Here is a 21,238-nt window from a genome sequence, read left to right on the forward strand (position 1 = left end):
CCTGTTTTTAACCCCTTAAGGACCGGGCCAATGGTCACTTTTGCATTTCCGTTTTTTCCTCCTCGCCTTTTTTTCTAGATCAGACGTATTGATCACTTTTTATTAATTTTTTTTATACATAAAATATAATAAAAAAAAAAGCAATCCCTGCCTTTTTTTTAGCCCTTTTTGTTCACGCCGTTCACCGCGCTGGAATACTATTGTTTTATTTTAATAGATCGGACGATTACGCACGCTACTGAACTGATGCTACATTCGCTTTAAAGGGGATTGTTCACTAAAAATGATTTTATTTAAAATCAACCGGTGACTGAAAGTGCCAGAGATTGTAATTTACTTCTATAAAAAAAAAACAAAAAAAAACAAGCCTTCCAGTACTTATCAGCTGCTGTATGTCCTGCAGGCAGTGGTGTATTCATTCCAGTCTGGACATGCTGCCCCCGGCCGCACGATCGCCCCCAGCCCTGCAGCCCCCGACCTCACGATCGCCCCCAGCATCGCAGCCCCCGACCTCACGATCGCCCCCAGCATCGCAGCCCCCGACCTCACGATCGCCCCCAGCATCGCAGCCCCCGGCCGCACGATCGCCCCCAGCGGGCAATCGTGCAGCCGGGGGCTGCGGGGCTGCGGGCGATCATGCGGCCGGGGGCTGCGGAGCTGCAGGCGATCGTGCGGCCGGGGGCTGCGGAGCAGCAGGCGATCGTGCGGCCGGGGGCTGGGGGGCTGCGGGCGATCGTGCGGCCGGGGGCTGGGGGGCTGCGGGCGATCGTTACGGCCGGGGGCTGCGGGCGATCGTGCGGCTGGGGGCAATCATGCGGCCGGGGGCTGGGGGGCTGCGGGCGATCGTGCGGCCGGGGGCTGCGGGCGATCGTGCGGCTGGGGGCAATCATGCGGCCGGGGGCTGGGGGCTGCGGGCGATCGTGCGGCCGGAGGCTGGGGGGCTGCGGGCGATCGTGCGGCCGGGGGCTGCGGGGCTGGGGGCGATGGTGCGGCCGGGGGCTGCGGGCGATCATGCGGCTGGGGGCGATCATGCGGCCGGGGGCTGGGGTCGATCGGGGCTGCAGGGGGGCGGGCAGGATATACATTACCTGATCCCGGCTCCTGCTTGCTTCGGCGGCTCCCGGCACGTTCCGCCCGGCCAATCAGTGCGCTGCCCCGCCGCACTGATTGACACCGTGAAGACACCGGGAGCCCCGAAGCAAGCAGGAACGGGGACCCGGTAATGTATAATGTCCGGCTGGGGGGTTAATGGGGCGGGCTGCAGACAAAATCGCAGCAGGGATGTACATCCCTGCTGCGAGTTTCTCTGCTATTGAAAGTATAGGGCCAGGATCTGCAGCGAGTCTCGCTGCAAAAACGCAGCAAGGAGACTCGCTGCAGATCCGGCAAGTGTGTTTGTAACCTTAGGGTGCCTTCACACCTACCGTATCGCAGCAGAAAATCCGCTGCGCATCCGCAGCGGATTTAACTAAATGAATGAACACAGCATTATAAATACACACTGTCAAATCCGCTGCAGATTTGTAAATGCGGATTTGATGCTGTGTTCATTCATTTAGTTAAATCTGCTGCGAATCCGCAGCGGATTTTTTCCTACTATACGGTAGGTGTGAAGGCACCTTTAGAGTTCTTTTTCAACTGTTTGTATACAGAGCAGTTGATAAAGATTAGATAATTCAATTTTCTCATCTTTCTTTAACCACGTGATGAGGACGCCCAGAGCAACGATCACAGGCAGTCCTGGTTATAAAAATTATGCTTCCGAAATCTCTTGATATCGATTCCGCACCACCGTCCCCAGTGCAGGAGCCAGTGATGTGCCATACATGGCACAAGCCCTTTTTACCGGTCACTGCACGCACTAGGGGCAAGGGTATATGGCCTCCCATTATAGCCTATGGCGACCACTCATTTATACCCGGCAGTGACGTGTGTGATGCTGGGTATATAGCGTATGTATATGGGTGTGTTATGTGTATATAAAGCTAAATGCAATCTAATTCTCTAAGTCTCTGATGAGCCTACTAGTATTTTGCATAAGCATTATTCACACACGTATGCAAATTACTAGAGCATCACGGGAAACAGCCGGCCGCGGTTACGCCTACTTTCTACAGTCTACGTCTTTTATTGGACGGCATGAATAACATGTAAATGATATGCATTTTCACGCTTGGCATGATTGTGTCTATAAAGTTATTGTGGCCAAGAAAAAAGAAAAAAAAAAAGAAAGAAGCAAAAACAAAGGGGAGGGACTTGTTCGATTAGTCGTCCTCACGCATGCGCCGCGAGCCGAGTGGGTGACGTACTTCCGGTCGGTGAGAAAGCGGAGTTTAGGTGAGGACGTGCGGTGTGTATGTGTCTCCCGCGCCTGTCGGTGACTGGGCTGTGCGCGCGCTTCTCTCCGTCCCTGTTCACACCTGTAGTTTGCGGTGAATGTTGTGGGGGTTAGTTGCGCTGGGTTCTAGGAGTCTCGGTGGTCGGTGCTGCCTGAGCGGCTTCTGTGAGGGGAATAAAGTTTCTTTTGTAGAAGGAAATGGCGCCTGTGTCCCTGTAGTTGAGTGATTGCTGAAGGGGGGGTAGTAAGGGGGCTCCTTTAGTGATGGAGCCTGTTCACATTGGGTTGCGTTTTCTTTCTGCAGCCTATGGGAAGTGAGTGGTCTTTGACTTGTGTACACTGTACAGCAGAGCTCTGCGGCTTTTGGAGTGTAATAGTCTGCAGCATTGTGTGACAGTAGGTGGCGATGATCTGAGTGTGTGACCATGGTGAGTGCCCAGGCTGTGGTCCCTATGTGCAGGTGACCCCCTGTGTATGTGTAGTACCCTGGTGTACAGCAGCGCCCCCTCTGTCAGTGTATGTGTAGTGCCCAGTGTATAGCAGCGCCCCCTCTGTCAGTGTATTCTGTAGTATCCTGTGTACAGCAGCGCCCCCTCTGTCAGTGTATGTGTACAGCAGCGCCCCCTCTGTCAGTGTATGTGTAGTACCCTGTGTACAGCAGCGCCCCCTCTGTCAGTGTATGTGTACAGCAGCGCCCCCTCTGTCAGTGTATGTGTAGTACCCTGTGTACAGCAGCGCCCCCTCTGTCTGTATGTGTAGTATCCTGTGTACAGCAGCGCCCCCTCTGTCAGTGTATGTGTAGTACCCGGTGTACAGCAGCGCCCCCTCTGTCAGTGTATTCTGTAGTACCCTGTGTACAGCAGCGCCCCCTCTGTCAGTGTATGTGTAGTACCCTGTGTACAGCAGCGCCCCCTCTGTCAGTGTATGTGTAGTATCCTGTGTACAGCAGCGCCCCCTCTGTCAGTGTATGTGTAGTATCCTGTGTACAGCAGCGCCCCCTCTGTCAGTGTATGTGTAGTATCCTGTGTACAGCAGCGCCCCCTCTGTCAGTGTATGTGTAGTACCCTGTGTACAGCAGCGCCCCCTCTGTCAGTGTATGTGTAGTATCCTATGTACAGCAGCGCCCCCTCTGTCAGTGTATGTGTAGTATCCTGTGTACAGCAGCGCCCCCTCTGTCAGTGTATGTGTAGTATCCTGTGTACAGCAGCGCCCCCTCTGTCTGTATGTGTAGTACCCTGTGTACAGCAGCGCCCCCTCTGTCAGTGTATGTGTAGTATCGGGGTGTACAGCAGCGCCCCCTCTGTCAGTGTATTCTGTAGTATCCCGGTGTACAGCAGCGCCCCCTCTGTCAGTGTATGTGTAGTATCCTGTGTACAGCAGCGCCCCCTCTGTCAGTGTATGTGTAGTACCCTGTGTACAGCAGCGCCCCCTCTGTCAGTGTATGTGTAGTATCCCGGTGTACAGCAGCGCCCCCTCTGTCAGTGTATGTGTAGTATCCTGTGTACAGCAGCGCCCCCTCTGTCAGTGTATGTGTAGTATCCTGTGTACAGCAGCGCCCCCTCTGTCAGTGTATGTGTAGTACCCTGTGTACAGCAGCGCCCCCTCTGTCAGTGTATGTGTAGTACCCTGTGTACAGCAGCGCCCCCTCTGTCAGTGTATGTGTAGTATCCTGTGTACAGCAGCGCCCCCTCTGTCTGTATGTGTAGTACCCTGTGTACAGCAGCGCCCCCTCTGTCAGTGTATGTGTAGTATCGGGGTGTACAGCAGCGCCCCCTCTGTCAGTGTATTCTGTAGTATCCCGGTGTACAGCAGCGCCCCCTCTGTCAGTGTATGTGTAGTATCCTGTGTACAGCAGCGCCCCCTCTGTCAGTGTATGTGTAGTACCCTGTGTACAGCAGCGCCCCCTCTGTCAGTGTATGTGTAGTATCCCGGTGTACAGCAGCGCCCCCTCTGTCAGTGTATGTGTAGTATCCTGTGTACAGCAGCGCCCCCTCTGTCAGTGTATGTGTAGTATCCTGTGTACAGCAGCGCCCCCTCTGTCAGTGTATGTGTAGTATCCTGGTGTACAGCAGCGCCCCCTCTGTCTCAGTGTTTTCTGTTATTATTTATTTATAGAGCGCCCTTAATTCCAGAGAGCTGTACAATAGATAGAGGTAACAAACAGGAACGTTACAAGATCAGGACACATTACATGAAGGCAAATGGGGGAGAGAGACGGGGTAAAGTGCAGCCGGTCACAGTGGGATGCAGAGTTATTGTAGGTTGTAGCCTAGTTTGAAGAGATGGGTTTTCAGGTTACATTTGAAGGACTTGATGGTGGATGAGAGCTGGATGTGTCGGGGTAGCGAGTTCCAGAGTATGGGGGAGGCTCGGGCAAAGTCTTGGAGGCGGTTGTGTGAGGTACGAACAAGGGGGGAGCGCGGGGGGAGGTCACTGGAGGAGCGAAGGTTGCGTGAGGGACGGTAGCAGAATATCAGGTCAGAGATATACGGAGGGGACAGGTTGTGGACGGCCTTGTACATCATGGTCAACAGTTTAAAGTGAATACGTTGGCCAATGGGGAGCCAGTGGAGGGATTGGCAGAGGGGAGAGGCAGAGGGAGGAGGGGAAAGGTGGATTAGTTGGGCAGCAGAGGTAAGGATAGACTGGAGGGGGATCAAGGGAGTTAGCTGGAAGGCCAGAGAGGAGGATGTTACAGTAGTCCAAGCGGGAGATAATGAGAGCATGGACCAGCAGTTTGGTGGAGTCGGGTGAGAAAAGAGCGGATTCTGGAAATGTTTTTGAGGTGAAGGTGGCAGGAGGTGGTTAGGGCCTGAATATGGGGTTTAAAAGGTGACCCTGAGGCAGCGGACTTGGGGGACAGGGGACAGAGTGCAGCCATTGATAGTGATTGACAGATTAGACTGTGAGATGGGGGGAAGATGATTAGTTCTGTTTTGTTCATGTTGAGCTTTAGAAAGCGGGAGGAGAAGAAGGAAGATATGGCTGATACACTCTGGAATCCTGGATAGCAAAGAGGTGACATCTGGACTAGAGTAGATCTGAGTGTCATCGGCGTAGAGGTGATACCTGAAGCCGTGGGACTCTATGATATGTCCCAAGCCAAAGGTATAGATGGAGAAGAGGAGGCCCGAGGACAGAGCCTTGGGGAACACCAACTGTAAGGGGATGAGGAGAGTAGGTGGTGTGAGAATGGGGGACACTAAAAGTGCGGCTGGAGAGGTAAGAGGAGATCCAGGAGAGGGGAGAGGGCTGAGCAAGTGACGCCAAGGGATGAGAGAATTTGTGAGAGGAGAGAATGGTTAACTGTGTCGAAGGCAGAAGATAGGTCAAGGAGAAGGAGCACAGAGTAGTGGCATGAGGCTTTGGCGGTTAGCAGGTCATTGGCCACTTTGGTGAGGGCAGTTTCTGTGGAGTGGTGGGGGCGGAAGCCGGATTGCAGGGAGTCAAAAAGCAAGTTGGATGCAAGGTGGGAGGCTAGTTCATGGTAGACAGGTTGTTCCAGGAGTTTTGAGGCAGAGCGGAGAAGTGATATGGGGCCGTAGCTGGATAAGGAGGTAGGGTCAAGGGATGGCTGTGTAAGGATGGGTGTGATGGTTACATGTAGATTGAAGAGATGGGTTAGCGCTGAGGAGAGGTTGGGAATAAGGTGGGATGGGATTGGGTCAAGTGCACAGGTGGTGAGATGTGATGAGGAGAGTAGTTTGGAGAGATGTTCTTCAGTGATGGTGGAGAGGTGAGGTAGTGGGGAAAAGCACTGGACGGGCATGAGGGGGGCTGAGGGGACTGTGAGGTGAAGCTTACTCTGATGTCATCGATTTTCTGCTTGAAGAATGTGGCAAAGTCCTCAGCAGAGATGAGAGAGGTGGGGGGGGGGGGGAGAAAAGAGAGTTGAAAGTGTTAAACAGTTGCCTAGGGTTATGAGATAAGGAAGATATGGGGGAAGAAAAGTAATCCTGTTTAGCAGAGCTGAGGGCAGATTTGAACTCAAGGAGTGCTCGTCTGTATGTTTGGAAGTGTTCCTCAGAGTCGGTCTTCTTCCAGCGCCGCTCAGCAGCTCTGGACACTCACCTTAGGCTGCATTCACACGTTCAGTGATTTTCCTGGTCTGTGATTGTGGTCCGGCAGCAACCTCCGTGATCCGTGCAAAACAGTCCGTTTTGCATCCGTTTTGTATCCGTGTCCGTTTTTTTCACGGATCTGTCTTACAGCATTTTAAATGACATTGATTACATCACATGTCACATCCGTGTACATCCGTAAAAACACGGATCTCATTGATTTCTATGGGGAATCCTTTCCGTGCATCCGTTCCAAGTAATGACATTTTTCAACGGAACGGATCATGGATCCGTGAAATCACGGAACATCTGAAAAGCCCCATAGAAAGCAATGGGCTGTAAAATTGTCCGTGAGCACGGACAACTTCCCGGAACGTGTGAATGCAGCCTTAGTTGTTTGGTTAGGTCGGTGTGCCAAGGCTGTCTGTTCGTGCTTCGTGTTCTCTTTTTCGTGAGAGGGGCAACAGAGTCGAGGGCGGAAGGTTATTGTGGAATTGTAGAAGGTTGCGGCTGTGTCAGTATCGTTCAGAGAGTATATGGTGGAGAGTGGCAGAAAGGAGTCAGATAGTGTTTGAATGTTAAGGTTTCTAAGGTTCCTGCGAGGGTGAGTGAGGTTCTGGACTGGGGGGGCAGATGTTAGAATGTTAGGAGGTTGTGGAGGTTCTGTGCATCTCTCGCTCACACGCTCTGTGTATCTCTGTCCACAGAAGCCGGTGACCATGACGTGTGTGCTCAGCGGTCCCACCGCCGTGTGCGATGTCATTACCGAGCTAGATGCTCAGCTGGCTGTAAGTAAGAAGCGTGTCAGCATGAGCCCCGCTGAGTGCAGTGATACCTGGTATCTATGCTGAGTGTAGTGATACCTGGTATCTCAGCCGTACAGCCTCATTAACTCCCGCACTGCTGGCTTGTGTCTACTAAATCTGCAGCCTCCCCCGGGCGCTGACTGCGGGATGGAACACCGGAAATGTGATTGGATCTGTGGAAAACCATTCTTTTTTACATCCATGTCCAAATGTGTTATGTGTAGGTATTATGCTAAGCCCCGCAGTCCCCCTCTGTGACATGCAGAGCCTTGTTGTCTCCTATCATGCTGAGCCTGGTCACGCCGGCAACGTATCCCCACAGCACCCCACACTCTCCACAGCCGCTGGCAGTGCATCCTCATAGCACCCCCTAACTCCCCGGACAGCTGCTGGCAACGCATCCCCACAGCAGCCCCTCACCCCCTGGACAGCCGCTGGCAGCACATCCCACAGCACCCCACCCCCTGGACAGCCGCTGGCAGCTCATCCCGCCAGCCTGAATGTGCCCCCCCCCGGCAGCTGCTGACAATGTATTAACACCATCCATCTCCATCCAACCCCCATTCCCAAGATAGCACCAGCACCTCCTGATCTCCCAAACCCCTGTCACACGTAGTAGCATATCCCCCAGAGCCGGCATACACAGCACCAGCGCCTCCCGACCCCCAACCCCTGTCACATGTAACAGCGCATATCATCGAGCTGGCACCTACATATTGAGCTGCACCGTTGTAGTCCACTATTGCTCTCTTCTGTCATTTGTGCGCCAGGAGAACAAACATCGGGGAACTACGCCACTGCGGGTCAATATGTGAATACTGGCTCTGGGGGATGTGCTGCCACACATTGGGGGGGGAGCAGTGACAGGTCACGTGCGATCCATGCCGTCATCCACCTCTATTTTTGCGTGGCACAGATAGTCTGAATAGACTAATAGGATTTACTGGGCCCCAAAATTGTTTGTTGTTGTAGATCCGCATCCACAGACAATTTCACAGGACGTGAGAATAAGGCCTAAGGCTGAACGTAATACAAGTCCTGGCCTAACCAGAACTAACAGCGCCATGGATCACTATGAGGACATCAGATGGTGTCATTAGTCCCGCGGTCAGAGAGGGACTTGTGTACATGTCACCAGAGGTAGCAGGATGCCGCTTCTATACAGTGCTGGATATATTATATATATATTATGCATGGTCTATGATGGTCAGCTGCCGCCTTCACTCACAGGGGTCTGCCTAGAATTGTCCACTCCTCTGACTGTATATGTATTCACAAGGTTTTACCTGTGTGATCGTGTATAACACATCAGTCATGAATATGGCCGTGTTCTCACATTTCCATTTTGTCAGATGGAATAGCAGAGTGTGAGTACTACAGAGATCATTGATGGCAGTGTAATGAGACTAGACCGGCCTCGCTACATTACATATACTTGTAGTTATGTAATCAGTACCTGGAATACAATATCAGGCGGTGTTCAGACCTCGTATGAGACCTGCAGTACTGGCCGGATGATGTTTAGCACCACTTAGCACACGAATGCACCCGCATCAGAACTCCCCACATATGTTATATGTAATTTCTCTACGGCGTCGCTAGTGATCAGTGTGTACACTCCGGCCGGGATCCCTTCAGCCTGCAGCACTATGTAAGTTCCATGGAAATCACGGCCGTTGTGTGAAGCAGGAAGGATAAGCGGAGTGAATGGCGCCCATAGATGGGTGATTATATCCTTGTACAGCCCCAGGCACCGCCCCCGTCGCCTAGATGAACAGAACTTGTATATAGCGCTCGAAGTAATGGGCTGGGAATACATATGTTTGCAAAGTGTGTTAGATGCATTTGCATGGTGTATTAGGTTTATGCTGATTGGTTCCCTTTAAGTATTCTTAACCCTAACCCCCCCCCCCCCAGTGACATAGCTGTAATGGAGTCCCATATCCCATGCATGTGCAGTAATACTCAGGGCCCGCTGTGCTTGCAAGGTCCTTCATTACCATCTTTTTTTTTACCTTAATTCCCCAAAATGCGAGTGTTCAGCATCGCCTCATGCCTGTAATATTCAGGGAGCAGTGTGATGGTTTTTATTTAGGATTATGTCAGTTATTTTGAAGGGTCGGGGTCCGGGTGTTCAGGCCCATGACTAGAAAGAGTCAGGAAAGGTATGATCTAAATGCGTTTTTTCTTAGCTCTTTGCTGCATGACTGAGATGTACTACTAGGTCTATGGGACTGTGGTGGTCACGTTCCAGCAATCTCGACTTGTCAAATGTTGTTTGTTTTTTTTGTTTTGTTTAAATGACAGGTACACTTTAAAGGGATTGGCCACTTCATAGTAAAATAGTTCAGTGTACAGTATTAGTAAGTGTACTCACTGTATATACTGACAGATGCTCCCTGTGTACCTCATAGAGGTAAAATCAGACTCCTCTCCTCCAGGCTGTGCTGTCCTGCCCTGCTCTGTGGTGATTCTGTCCATAAGATGGAGGAGCATGTGACCATGCCCCGCCCCTTAGTGTCCACCACTGAGCCTGTATATAGAGGACCTTGGGGGCGGGGCATGGTCACATGCTCCTTCTTGTCGGCCATCTTATGGACAGACTCGCCACAGAGCAGGACAGCAGTCTGGAGGAGGAGGGGAGTCTGATTTTAGCTCTTTAAGGTACACTATAAAGTGTCCGACCACTTTAACAATATAAGGTCATACTCACCAACCCCAATTCCCTGAAGCTGTTGTTGTCGCACCTCCTGTTTCCCACTTATCACTGCTGATTCCTGTGATTGGATGAGGAGGCAGTTCCTGCTGAGGTGATTTATGAAAGGAGCCAGGAGTAATGGGTAGGGAGTGGGGCGACATTGGAACAGCAGCAGTTGGGGATCAGGGCAGGTGAGTATGACTTGGCGCTCCTCACATTTACAAGCTTAGTGCAGTCTAGGCGGATGTTCTGGCGTATCGGTCTGCAGGGTTCCCTGTTGGCCATAGTGGGATCCTGACCTTATTATTAGTGGGATTTACAGACCTTATTATTAGACAATTTCTGGATACCAAGTATTTTTACACGTCTTTATTGAGACTACAAAACATATATAACAGAACTCCTTCCTCCTCTGCACAGATGGGGATCTAAGTTAAAGCGTAACTGTCATTTCAGGGTCATTTTTCTGAAAACATTAAATATCAACAGTACAAGCGATTTTAAGAAACTCTGTAATAGGTTTTATGTACTAAAAGAGTTTCCTTCTGTACGGAAAAAGCAATCTCCCAGCCTCCCCCCTCACTTCAAATGAAGCAGGATTTCTGTCTCCATTATGTGGCTATGGAGAGGGGAGGGGCTGTTAGGAGTGACTGAGCACGGAGCAGTCCTGCACAGCACAACACCCTGCAATCTTTTCTCAGTAAGTTCATAGATAAGCACTGACCTTTCTGACCCCAGAATCCTGCGGTTTAGGTGCCCAGAGAGTCTACAAACAGCTGACCTTCATGTCACCTCTTCCTGCTCCCTCATCTCCCTCGGCCCCTCCCCCTTCCTGCTCCCTCATCTCCCTCGGCCCCTCCCCCCTTCATAGGCTTACAATGGAGAGAGCAGAACCCGTCTTCACTGGCTTCTCTGTAATGAAGACGTGTTTGCCTGATAATGCACAGATAAGAAGTCAGGGGGGGAGGCTGGGAGATTGCTTCTTGAGTACAGAAGGAGGCTTTTTTGGCTGATAAAACCTATTACAGAGTTTCTTAAAATCGCTTATACTACTGATTTCTGCAATAAAAAAAAAAACATGACCCGGCGCGCGCGCTGAGAGATGAGTCCAACGCTCATAGAGAATGACGGAGCGCTGGACTCTCCTGTCATTCTTTATGGGTGTTGGACTCCTCTCTCAGCGCGCGTGCCGGGCTGCAGCGGCTGAGATCTTCATCACCCGACCACCTCCAGAAGCGGGACCTGGCGGGATTAGGTGAGTATAGGGGGCTCTAACGGGGGGGGGCGGGAGCCTGTCACCCCGGCATGGGGGGTGACAGGTTCCCTTTAACTCAAAAACTCACATCAAAAAGGGCCTGTAGAACCCGCTGACATATCGGCTATATACTGGAAAGGAGTATCTAGCTGACCTATGACCATGTCTAATACTAAGTGTTTCCAGTCCTGCATTCACATTAAAGAAGTGGCGCTGAGTGGCGTGACCCTTACATTGTGATGAATGAGAGATGCAGAAGCAGCATGCATTAAGTGAGTGTTATGTATGAGAGTGTAAGACTAGTGGTCATCTATGGTGCTGCCATATGCCACATAACAGTGAGTAAGAAGAGGCTGCACCTTGTGTGTCACTTACTGTCTCCTGTGAAATGTAATATAGCCGTGGCCTTTATCTGCAGGAAATTGTTTCTAGTTACAAATCCTGTTTGTCTGATGTTTTTGTAAGATTTCCATTTATCTACCAACCAGATTAGCCCAACCAACTATACCAGGGGTAGGGGAGCCTTAGTTCTTCAGCTATTGCAAAACTACAACTAACATCTTGCATGGACAGCAAGGTGATGTCACTTCCTGGATTTAAAAAAATAAATAAATGGTGATGTCACTTCCTGGATTTAAAAAAAAAAAAAAAAATGGTGATGTCACTTCTTGGATAAAAAATGGTGATGTCACTTCCTGGATATAAAAAAAAAAAAAAAAAAAAAAAAAAAAAAAAAAAAAAAATGGTGATGTCACTTCCTGCATAAAAAAATGGTGGTCACTTCCTGGATAGATAAAAAAAAAAAAATGGTGATGTCACTTCCTGGATAACATGGTGATGTCACAACCCGACTCCCAGAGCTGTGCGGCTGTGGCTACTGGAGAGGATGATGGCAGAGGGATGCTCAGTGTCCCTCCAGTGCCCTGTGTCCCCCTGCCACCATCCTCTCCAGCAGTCACAGCCGCACAGCTCTGGGAGTCGCGTTGTGACATCACCATGTTATCCAGGAAGTGACATCACCATGTTATCCAGGAAGTGACATCACCATTTTATCCAGGAAGTGACATCACCATGTTATCCGGGAAGTGAAGCCTTGATGCAGTAGTAAGTGCAGGGAAAAAAACACTTTATAAGCATTTCCCGTAATAAGTGTATATTGTTTTTGTTTTTATTGCCGGACTTCTCCTCTAAGCAAATCTTCTATAAAGCAGGTAGCCTATTTTACAAGGTGTCATTTTTGTAAAGGTCCATATAACTAATCTTAAACCGTTTTGATCACAGCTTCTAGGGCCTGGGCCCCATACCCCAAAGCAGCGTGCAGACGTATCCCGCCTGGGTGAGCTAAGAGGGAAGGCACTCCAGATTATGAACCAATTCGGAGCATCCACGCTCATCAACCTGTCCAGCTTTTCCTCTCCCACCACCATGTCTGCCTCCGCCACCGTGAAGCAGGAACCAACCATGGCCAACAGTACTCCAGGTAACAAAGTACCTGGAGCAGCAGCAGGAGGAGGACGTGCAAGTCCTGATGCTAACCAGGTGAGTCTGTGACCTCCTTACATGCTGCAAAAAAACTGTTTACTATTACACTTTGCCGATAGAAACAGAGAAGATTGTTGGCAGAATAAGACCACCTGGTGCATTTAGTCAGCCCTTTTAGTATTTCCTTTTTTATACTAGAATAGATATATATTCATCCCAGGCAGGTTTACATTTTGTTATTGTAGATTTACCTACCACTAGAGATGAGCGAACCGGGTTCGGGTTCGAGTCCATCCGAACCCGAACGATCTGCATTTGATTAGCTGTGGCTGCTGAACTTGGATAAAGCTCTAAGGTTGTCTGGAAAACATGGATACAGCCAATGACTATATCCATGTTTTCCACATAGCCTTAGGGCTTTATCCAACTTCAGCAGCCACCGATAATCAAATGCCGGAAGATCGGGTTCGGATGGACTCCAGCATGCTCCAGGTTCGCTCATCTCCACCTACCACATGGAGGTTCAAAGCATCTACTACTCTTTCAGTAAAGTAATATTTGCTCATGCTGCCTCTGATCTTTCCCTAGTACGGGCAAGCTGTACTAGTAGATCACAGATCTGACGGTACCACAATATAATATTGTGTTGCATTGTACAGTATAAGCAATTTAGAAAATCTGAGCATCATTTTTTATTATGCTCAGGGAGGTGGCAAAAACAAAACAAAACACTTAACCCCAACCAATCAAAACCTTTTTGAAATGAGTGCCCATTCCCATACCAGAGGTTCAATAAATGGTTACTCTCATAGCCACTTGACATATCTGATGCATTTTGTATACCATCTATATAAATATGGGAGATGCGGCAATCTATCCGTTCATTAATATCTCATTCTCTCGTCCTTGATGGGCTGTTTGAGGTTGTGTTGTATAAGACCTAAATGCCTGAGGATATAGCTAGGTAAATAGGGCATCTATTTTGTTCCAGCTTACTTATTGTTACCCTTACCATATTTTCCATTTTCCTACATTTCTTATCCCTTTTATGTTCTCTGTTAGGTCCTAACTAAAAAGAAGCTTCACGATTTGGTACGAGAAGTGGATCCAAATGAACAGTTAGATGAGGATGTGGAAGAGGTGAGGCAAGAGAGAAAACAAAGCCTAAAAATATGGTAGCAAAAAATTTTTTGCACCTCATCTCTACTGGCGTTCAGCTTGCATAGTTTTTACGTTGGTCAAAATTGATCAGGCACACTTCTGTTAGTGAATTTCTTCTGTTACAGATGCTCCTCCAGATCGCAGATGACTTCATTGAGAGTGTGGTGTCTGCAGCCTGCCAGCTGGCCCGACACCGCAAATCCAACACGCTTGAAGTTAAAGACGTTCAGCTACATCTAGGTAATTCTAACCATCCAAAAACACATCAAACATGCGAATGTGGGCACACAGCTTTTAGATGCTTGTATTGGTAAAAAATAGCCGCACCAGAAGGAAAATGACAATACCATTGTATATATATATATGTGTGTGTGTGTATGTGTATATATATATATATACAGTAATACCTCGGTTTTCGAACGCTTTGGAACTCGAACTGCTTGGTATTCGAACGAAAATTTACCCAGAAGTAGTGTTTGGAATTCGAACTTTGCTCGGTTTTCAAACGTTTTTGCGAGCGTGGATGGTGGGTTGTACCTGGCGAGTTAAGCAGTGGTGAGGCTTCACATACAGTACAGTGCTGTATAAGACTGCTGGAGTGTATATACAGTGCAGTAGTAGTACAGGCAGTGCACCACCATCTCCCATACATTACAGTGCTTGGATGGGGGGGACGCTATACAGTAAAGGATGGGTGAGGAGTTGGTGACTAATGTACTATAATTGCTGGTTCTGATGAACATTTCTTATGTTTAATGTCCTGTACAGTATAATGCTGTTCTGTACTGTACTGTAGTGATTATACTGAGCACTTATCAGTGTAATAAATGAGGATTGTAGGTAATTATTGGCGGCTGCTGGAACCAATTAAGCACATTTACATTATTTCCTATGGGAAGACACTGCTTGGTTCTCAAACTGCCTCCCGGAACCAATTAAGTTCGAGAACCGAGGTACCACTGTATATGCAAACACATCCCAACATACTTTTTTATATATACAGCTCAGAAAATACACACACACACACACACACAGCCCGGCATACCATTAGCTTTCCCTAACGCCTGGTTGCACTGAAGACTCATTTTAAGAAAATCGCTACCCCTAAATCCTTCTCGTCCGAAGTCTTTGCCAGCACAGAACTGCTAATATGATACTCTGATTCTGATTCCTCCCCTCAAGTGCAGTGTATTTTACATTTGGAAACATTGTACTACAGCTTCCATTATTTGGAGCACTAATCTAGTAAAGCTAAATCATTCTCCATATTGCTAACACCACCAGGAATATCAACCCTTACTTGTACATGCTGTGCAGCAGACACGGCTGGGTACTCTGGCATCCATGGCAGGCCCCCATCCCTCCGGCTGCTATAGAGACTTATCGATCAGACTGCCATATGTAAAGGAATGGGGAAACCTCTGACTGTCACAGCAAAGCTCAGTGGTCATTCAGAAATGCTAGTTTACTGGGAAATAGGAGGATATGCTGCAGGGCAAACAATTCTTTAGTTGAGATGTCTTACGTGTGTGACGGCCTTTAATATTTTAGATTGCTACCCATGCAGCATGACATTTTTCCTAAAATTTGTTGAAATTAAAACATATTTTGTGACATATATTTAACAGAAGAGAGGGCAAAACATAACCCTGACAATGCCCCTTCTATTTCAGAGAGACAATGGAATATGTGGATTCCCGGATTCGGATCAGAAGAGATCAGGCCCTATAAAAAGGCGTGTACAACTGAGGCTCATAAACAGGTAAAGAAACTGGTGGCACCTATCAGCATCAGACCCAGCCATAACATTAAAACCACTGATAGCTGATATGAATAACATTGATACTCAACAAAGGACACATTTTGTGACGCATGCAGCCGACCCAGCAGCAGCTATATGTTTTTCATAAGACGAGGAGTGAAGATTATGCACCTAGTATAGATGGTCTTATTGATGTGTTCAGGTGTAAATCACTCGGTATTGATCATTGCCCATCTTCTAATTAATTTATTGATACCGTAATTTCATTTGAACAAATTGAGGCCATTCTATCATATGGTTCCACTTCCTAAACAGTACTTTTCTTTACCTCTTAAGCCAGATGTAAGGGGTTATATATAATTTTTTTCCCCTTCTGATCAACTGGTACCATAAAGTTTTACAGATTTGTGAATTAAAAAAAAAAAATCTCCAGTCTCCCACTGCTTATCAGCTGCTGTATGTGCTGCAGGAAGTGGTGTATTCTTTCCAGTCTGACACAGTGCTCTCTGCAGCCACCTCTGTCCATGTCAGGAACTTTCCAGCGCAGGAGGGGTTTTCTGTGGGGGACTTGCTACTGCTCTGGACAGTTCCTGACATGGACAGAGGTGGCAGCAGAGAGCACTGTGTCAGACTGGAAAGAATACACCACTTCATGCTGGACATACAGCAGCTGATAAGTACTGGAATACTGGAGATTTTTTAAATGTAAGTAATTTATAAATCTGTATGATTTTCTGACAACAGTTGATTTGGAAAATTTTGGGGAATTTTTTTTTTTTTTTTTTGCGAGAGTTCCCCTTTTAATAGAGACTCAGATGCAATACCAGGCACAGCCTGTGGACAACAGTGGCACTGATTCTGGAAAAAGAATGGCTGCGGTGATCTCAAATAAACCCTCTTAATATCTGAAAATAATCCTGAATTCTGAGCTGTCCCATTGTGAACGATGTATATGTATAAGGCCATTGTGTTCATAATTTTTTCCTCTCTCCCACAGAGAATGGCTTTAATAAAGAAAACCCAGAAGAAGTAGACTAGCCGGCTGTAATGCCCACACTCCTCGTATGACTCCTTTGTCCTGCAGGAACTAGTGCAGGCACCACCTCTTCAGAGAAGAGTCTAATTTTGGAGATGAATCCACACATCTAGTAATGCGGACTTGGCTTTATATTAGTCCTGCGTTACAAAACCCTCTGGCAGGGAATACGTTAAGCTGTCATTACCTTTTGTATATATAAAAGACAGGGGCTTGTTTGATTAAAGATTATTAATGTTATTCTGAAAAGTCTCTGTCTTGCTTTTTTTCTGGAAGAGGAGCACGAGGTATCTTTGTGTTTCTCAGCAGCCCCGGACATCACTTGTGTTTTTAACATGTACATAAAATTTTCCTCTGTGGCTTCTCCTCCCCTTCTGAGCATCCCCCACAGCTGTGCTCCATCGGTGCCTGCTTCTCCTGTCTCGCAGCTCTCAGCAGTTCTCTGCTAAGAAGGGAGAGCGCTGCCGATACATTGCTCCCAGTTCGTGCTGAGGTCTCCAGGTATGGTGCTTTCATGGAGTCGGCCAAACTCTGCGCCTCTTCCCGAGGTACGCTTCTCTGCCCACGCATATCACTTTTAGTTCCAAGTAATAAGAAAAGAAGGGGAGGAGGCTGAGCACGCTCTGTTACCTCCTGGTACCAGTTTTGGATACTGTCAAAAGTTTTCCGTCCTGTGAGGTCAAACAGAAGAATAACGCAAGCAGCATTTCTGTAGTAGGAGCGAGTCACTGCCCTAGGAATAAGAGCGGAAAGGATTAGTGTCTGCTGCTAATTCTGACTGTACCATTTTTTTTCTTTATATATGTTGCTTTTTTACTATGGCTTAAAGGGGCACTCCAGCAACAACAAAAAAATACATCATTATATATATTATATAATTTTTTTTTCTAAATGAAGTAGTCCCAGAAAGTTATATAGAGTTGTAAATAATTTAAAGATCTCTAGTCTACTCATAATTATCAGCTGCTGTATGTCCTGCAGGAAGTGGTGTATTTTTTCCAGTCTGAGACAGTGCTCTCTGCTGCCACCCTCTGCTGCCACCTTTGTCCATGTCAGGAACTGTCTAGAGCAGGAGAGATTTCCTATCGGATTTGCTACTGCTCTGGACAGTTCCTGACATGGACAGAGGTGGCAGCAGAGAGCACTGTGTCAGACTGGAGAGAATATACCACTTCCTGGATATTTTCTGGGAATAAGGAATCCTTCCATTTCTTTCCATTACTGTGAATTGTATACACGAGTGGCCACAACAACCTTAGGGCCCTATTACACGGAACCTTATCCAGCTGACTATCTCTCTGTGTAATAAACACAACGATCAGCCGATGACAACGATCATCTGCTGATCGTTGATGTAGGTTTGGACCTCTAATTGTCTGGCACCGACCGCGCATCGCTACATGTAATAGTGGTGCACGCTGGTGGCTGACAATTTCCAAACTATACATTACCTATCCAGGCCCCAGGGCTCCCCTTGCGCTCTGCTTCTCCCTGGGTCCCGCGCACTCCAGCTTTAGAGCGGCCTGTCTGAGCTGACTGGCCGCTCAGCCAATCGCTGGCCGGGACCGCCGAGGCCAGTGATTGGCTGAGTGGCCTGTTAGCTGAGACGGGCTGCTCTGGAGGTGCAGCGCACGGGACCCAGGGAGAAGCGGACCACAAGAGGAGTCCTGGACCATGGATAGGTAACATATACACCTTAAGCAAGGACTTCAGTAACGATGTCCATGCGGCCCTTGTTAAAGGATTATCGGGCTGTGTAATAGGCCCAGTAAACGAGCGCCGATCTAGCAGATTGGCGCTCGTTTACAGTTATTATCAGGCCCCCATCGGGCTGTGTAATAGGACCCTTAGATCTTAAGTTTGCCTATCTGTTCCTGATAGAACTGAAATTTCTTGAACATTGTTTTAAAATTTTAAGAATTGGTATGTGTAGTGGCAAAAAATTAAAAAAGACGTGAAGTGCATGAAGATTTGCTTTCATTGTTAGCTGCAATTTAGTACATTTCCTAAAACCACCTGTAGGGAAAAGGCATGCAGCGTCAAAAGTCTCAGGTCACCATTTTATTTCAAAGGGAGGATAAGATATCTGAACACCCCACCTAGTAGTGGGTGAGGGGGCTTATCTTTTAGCTATGTCTGGAACAGTGGTGGATTATAATAGGTCCGTTTTGGGTGGTAGCTTGGGGGCCATGGCCACCAAAAAAGACTTATGCTTTTCAATGGTGTCCTTGTCCTGGATACCGTTCTGCCATGATTTTCAAAAATTGCTGCTTTTTTTACCTCAATTTTGCACAATAATTGGCAAAACTATGTGAAGTGCTGCGGAATCCGTGTGCGCTATGCAAATAAAAGCATGATTATTAATAATAATAATAATAATAATAATAATATTAAATGAGGGAAAAACTGCAGCCAGGAGACAATTCAGTAACATTAAAGAGCATACCGAAAGGACCTTAACATGTCACTGTTACAGGTCCTGTACAGTCTGCACTATGGAGGAGGAAGACTAAGGGCCCTATTCCACCGGACAATTATCGTTTGCATAAACGTTAACGACCTCAAACGACCGCTATTGCGAAAGACCTGAAAACGTTTACTCACTTCCATGAAACGATAATCGTTACTTATGATCATAATTGCGATAGTTTTTTCTTTGCTATTTATTCGCTATTGCGTTCGTATCTATTGCGAACGACCGAAAGATGCCTTATTCAATGCGAACGAGCAACGATAAAAATAGGTCCAGGTCTTATAAAGCGATCAACGATTTCTCGTTCGGTCGTTAATCGTTAACTGCATTTCAACCGAACGATTATCGTTTAGATTCGAACGATTTAACGATAATCGTCCGATGGAATAGGGCCCTAAAGCTACAGGTATGTGGAAAAGGGTCAGAGAGGACAATTAGTAAAGAGAAGGATACAGGGTGACCAGTCTGGGGTGGGGGCTGGGGATACAGCTAATTAGTGATGCAGTAATGCAATGAAAATGCAGGTGTGAACACAGCCTTAACGTGAAAGTATCAACTAACCTAGGGATGGGGAATCTTTGGCCCTCCAGCTGTGCCAAAACTTTCTTTTCGGAAGACTTCCATTTATCTATCAACCGGATTAGCACAACAGACTATAGCAGGGGAATGGGAATTGTAGTTTTGCAACAGCTGGAGAGCCAAAGTTTCCCACCCCTGAACTAACCAATAAAACATCAATCAGATCATTAGGTGTATGGGCATCCTTATTGTGCTTTACTAACACTAGGGGAGATTTATCAAACATGGTGTAAAGTGAAACTGTCTCAGTTGCCCCTAGCAACCAATCAGATTCCACCTTTCATTCCTCACAGACTCTTTGGAAAATGAAAGGTGGAATCTGATTGGTTGCTAGGGGCGACTGAGCCAGTTTCACTTTACACCATGTTTGATAAATCTCACCCACTGTCTGCAAATTCCTTCCTATTTTTTTTCCAAATAAAAATGCAGGGATAAATAACCCCAATTTTCTCAAAATCCAGTATTCCTATACACATTACCATATAAATAACAGAAATGTTTTATTTCATCATGCAATGCCTTAAATCCTCCTCACCGGTAACGCTCCTGTCCGGCTGTGTCCCAGAACTGCAGCCTGACTCTCACTCCAGCCTCAGGCTCTTCTATTCGGGAACAGAAGTCTACACCGACCGTGGGCCCAGTGGTTTCTGTGAAGGCCTCCTCTGTGTATCTTCTCAGGAGGGAGGTTTTGCCTACTCCAGAGTCGCCCAGTAACAACACCCGGAACTGGAAGTCCCATGCACATGCCATCCTGACCAGGACTGCTCAGATCTTCAGGAAACTGGGTCCCTATTCCATTTCCTCCCGTCCCTCCCACCTTCTCTGTGATGCTTTCTCAGTTTCAAGTTTCCACTTGCCGTTAACATTCCTTTGTCTGTTTCAGTAAAGTCCAGACAGGGGGGGGGCAGGTAGAACATGTTTTATCCAGCACCATCTTAGGCCTTGTGCACACGTTCAGTGTTTTTTTGCCGATCTGTTAAATCTGTACTGCACCAGTTTAACCTTTTGAGGACCAGGCCCCAAATGACCCATATTACCAGGTGCCAATTTTCATTTTTGCGCTTTTGTTTTTTCCTCCTCGCCTTCCAAGAGCTCTAGCACTTTCCGTTTTCTATCTACTGGGCCATGTGAGGGTTTGTTTTTGGGGTGCCATATTAATTGACCAAGGTCAACTGGATCTTTAAGGGGTTTATTACAATGAGGAAAACATAAATATCTACACAATGGGAGACTAACTAAGGGATAGAAGTATAAGGGAAGGGAGAGGGTGGTAGGAAGTATATAACACACACCTCTAAATACTGTATCAGCCAATCAGCACAGTTCCTTTGCATTCTGAAGATAATACTATAGATGTAAACATCTTCCCTTAGGTGGTGTCCTTTGGATAGTAAGTTCTTGTCCTCCTGAAGATCCCATTTGGCCTTAGACAATTTCCTCCTGCAGATTCCCAGCAGGACTTTGTCAGGTCCAGAAATAGCCAACAGATTCCTGTATCAACATGGCAACAATGGCTAGTACAGCCCAATCTGGCCATAAATGGCCTCCACACCCACTTGTTATTATGTCACCTGTGTTCCTCATGTT

The 21,238-nt window shown here is 47.6% G+C and overlaps 2 protein-coding genes and 1 non-coding gene across 4 annotated transcripts; 1 reads left to right on the plus strand and 2 right to left on the minus strand.

Annotated features, from left to right (window-relative positions):
* Window positions 1-1,708: 1,708 nt before the first annotated feature.
* On the minus strand, window positions 1,709-1,844 carry LOC138794264 (U11 spliceosomal RNA). The gene has a single exon (XR_011363419.1). It is a non-coding gene; the product is annotated as a U11 spliceosomal RNA (small nuclear RNA).
* Window positions 1,845-2,235: 391 nt separating this feature from the next.
* On the plus strand, window positions 2,236-16,848 carry TAF12 (TATA-box binding protein associated factor 12). 2 transcript variants are annotated; one of them, XM_069971626.1, is made up of 6 exons: window positions 2,236-2,337; window positions 12,440-12,697; window positions 13,703-13,780; window positions 13,927-14,041; window positions 15,475-15,563; window positions 16,561-16,848. In XM_069971626.1, the coding sequence occupies exons 2-6, from the start codon at window positions 12,524-12,526 to the stop codon at window positions 16,594-16,596; spliced, it is 492 nt and encodes a 163-aa protein (XP_069827727.1). In that variant the 5' UTR covers window positions 2,236-2,337; window positions 12,440-12,523; the 3' UTR covers window positions 16,597-16,848. The 2 variants fall into 2 exon arrangements, with proteins under 2 accessions (XP_069827727.1, XP_069827725.1); XM_069971624.1 differs by lacking the exon at window positions 2,236-2,337 and adding an exon at window positions 7,104-7,187.
* On the minus strand, window positions 16,312-20,428 carry LOC138793217 (ras-related protein Rab-39B-like). Its single transcript, XM_069971627.1, has 2 exons — window positions 20,187-20,428; window positions 16,312-17,332 (listed from the first exon to the last, which is right to left on the minus strand). Exons 1-2 carry the CDS (start codon window positions 20,399-20,401, stop codon window positions 16,930-16,932), a joined length of 618 nt encoding a protein of 205 aa, XP_069827728.1. The 5' UTR covers window positions 20,402-20,428; the 3' UTR covers window positions 16,312-16,929.
* Window positions 20,429-21,238: the final 810 nt, after the last annotated feature.

This window comes from Dendropsophus ebraccatus, chromosome 5, assembly GCF_027789765.1.
Source record: "Dendropsophus ebraccatus isolate aDenEbr1 chromosome 5, aDenEbr1.pat, whole genome shotgun sequence".
Lineage (NCBI taxonomy): Eukaryota > Metazoa > Chordata > Amphibia > Anura > Hylidae > Dendropsophus > Dendropsophus ebraccatus.

Excerpts from the sequence above, each read along its gene's own strand:
- LOC138793217 (XM_069971627.1), bottom strand. The coding sequence starts at position 20,401 with ATGGCATGTGCATGGGACTTCCAGTTCCGGGTGTTGTTACTGGGCGAC. Across the intron at positions 17,333-20,186 it reads GCCGGACAGGAGCGTTACCG|GGCAGTGACTCGCTCCTACT; the intron begins GTGAGGAGGATT and ends TCTTATTCCTAG.
- TAF12 (XM_069971624.1), top strand. The coding sequence starts at position 7,119 with ATGACGTGTGTGCTCAGCGGTCCCACCGCCGTGTGCGATGTCATTACC. Across the intron at positions 12,698-13,702 it reads CAAGTCCTGATGCTAACCAG|GTCCTAACTAAAAAGAAGCT; the intron begins GTGAGTCTGTGA and ends GTTCTCTGTTAG. Across the intron at positions 13,781-13,926 it reads TAGATGAGGATGTGGAAGAG|ATGCTCCTCCAGATCGCAGA; the intron begins GTGAGGCAAGAG and ends CTTCTGTTACAG.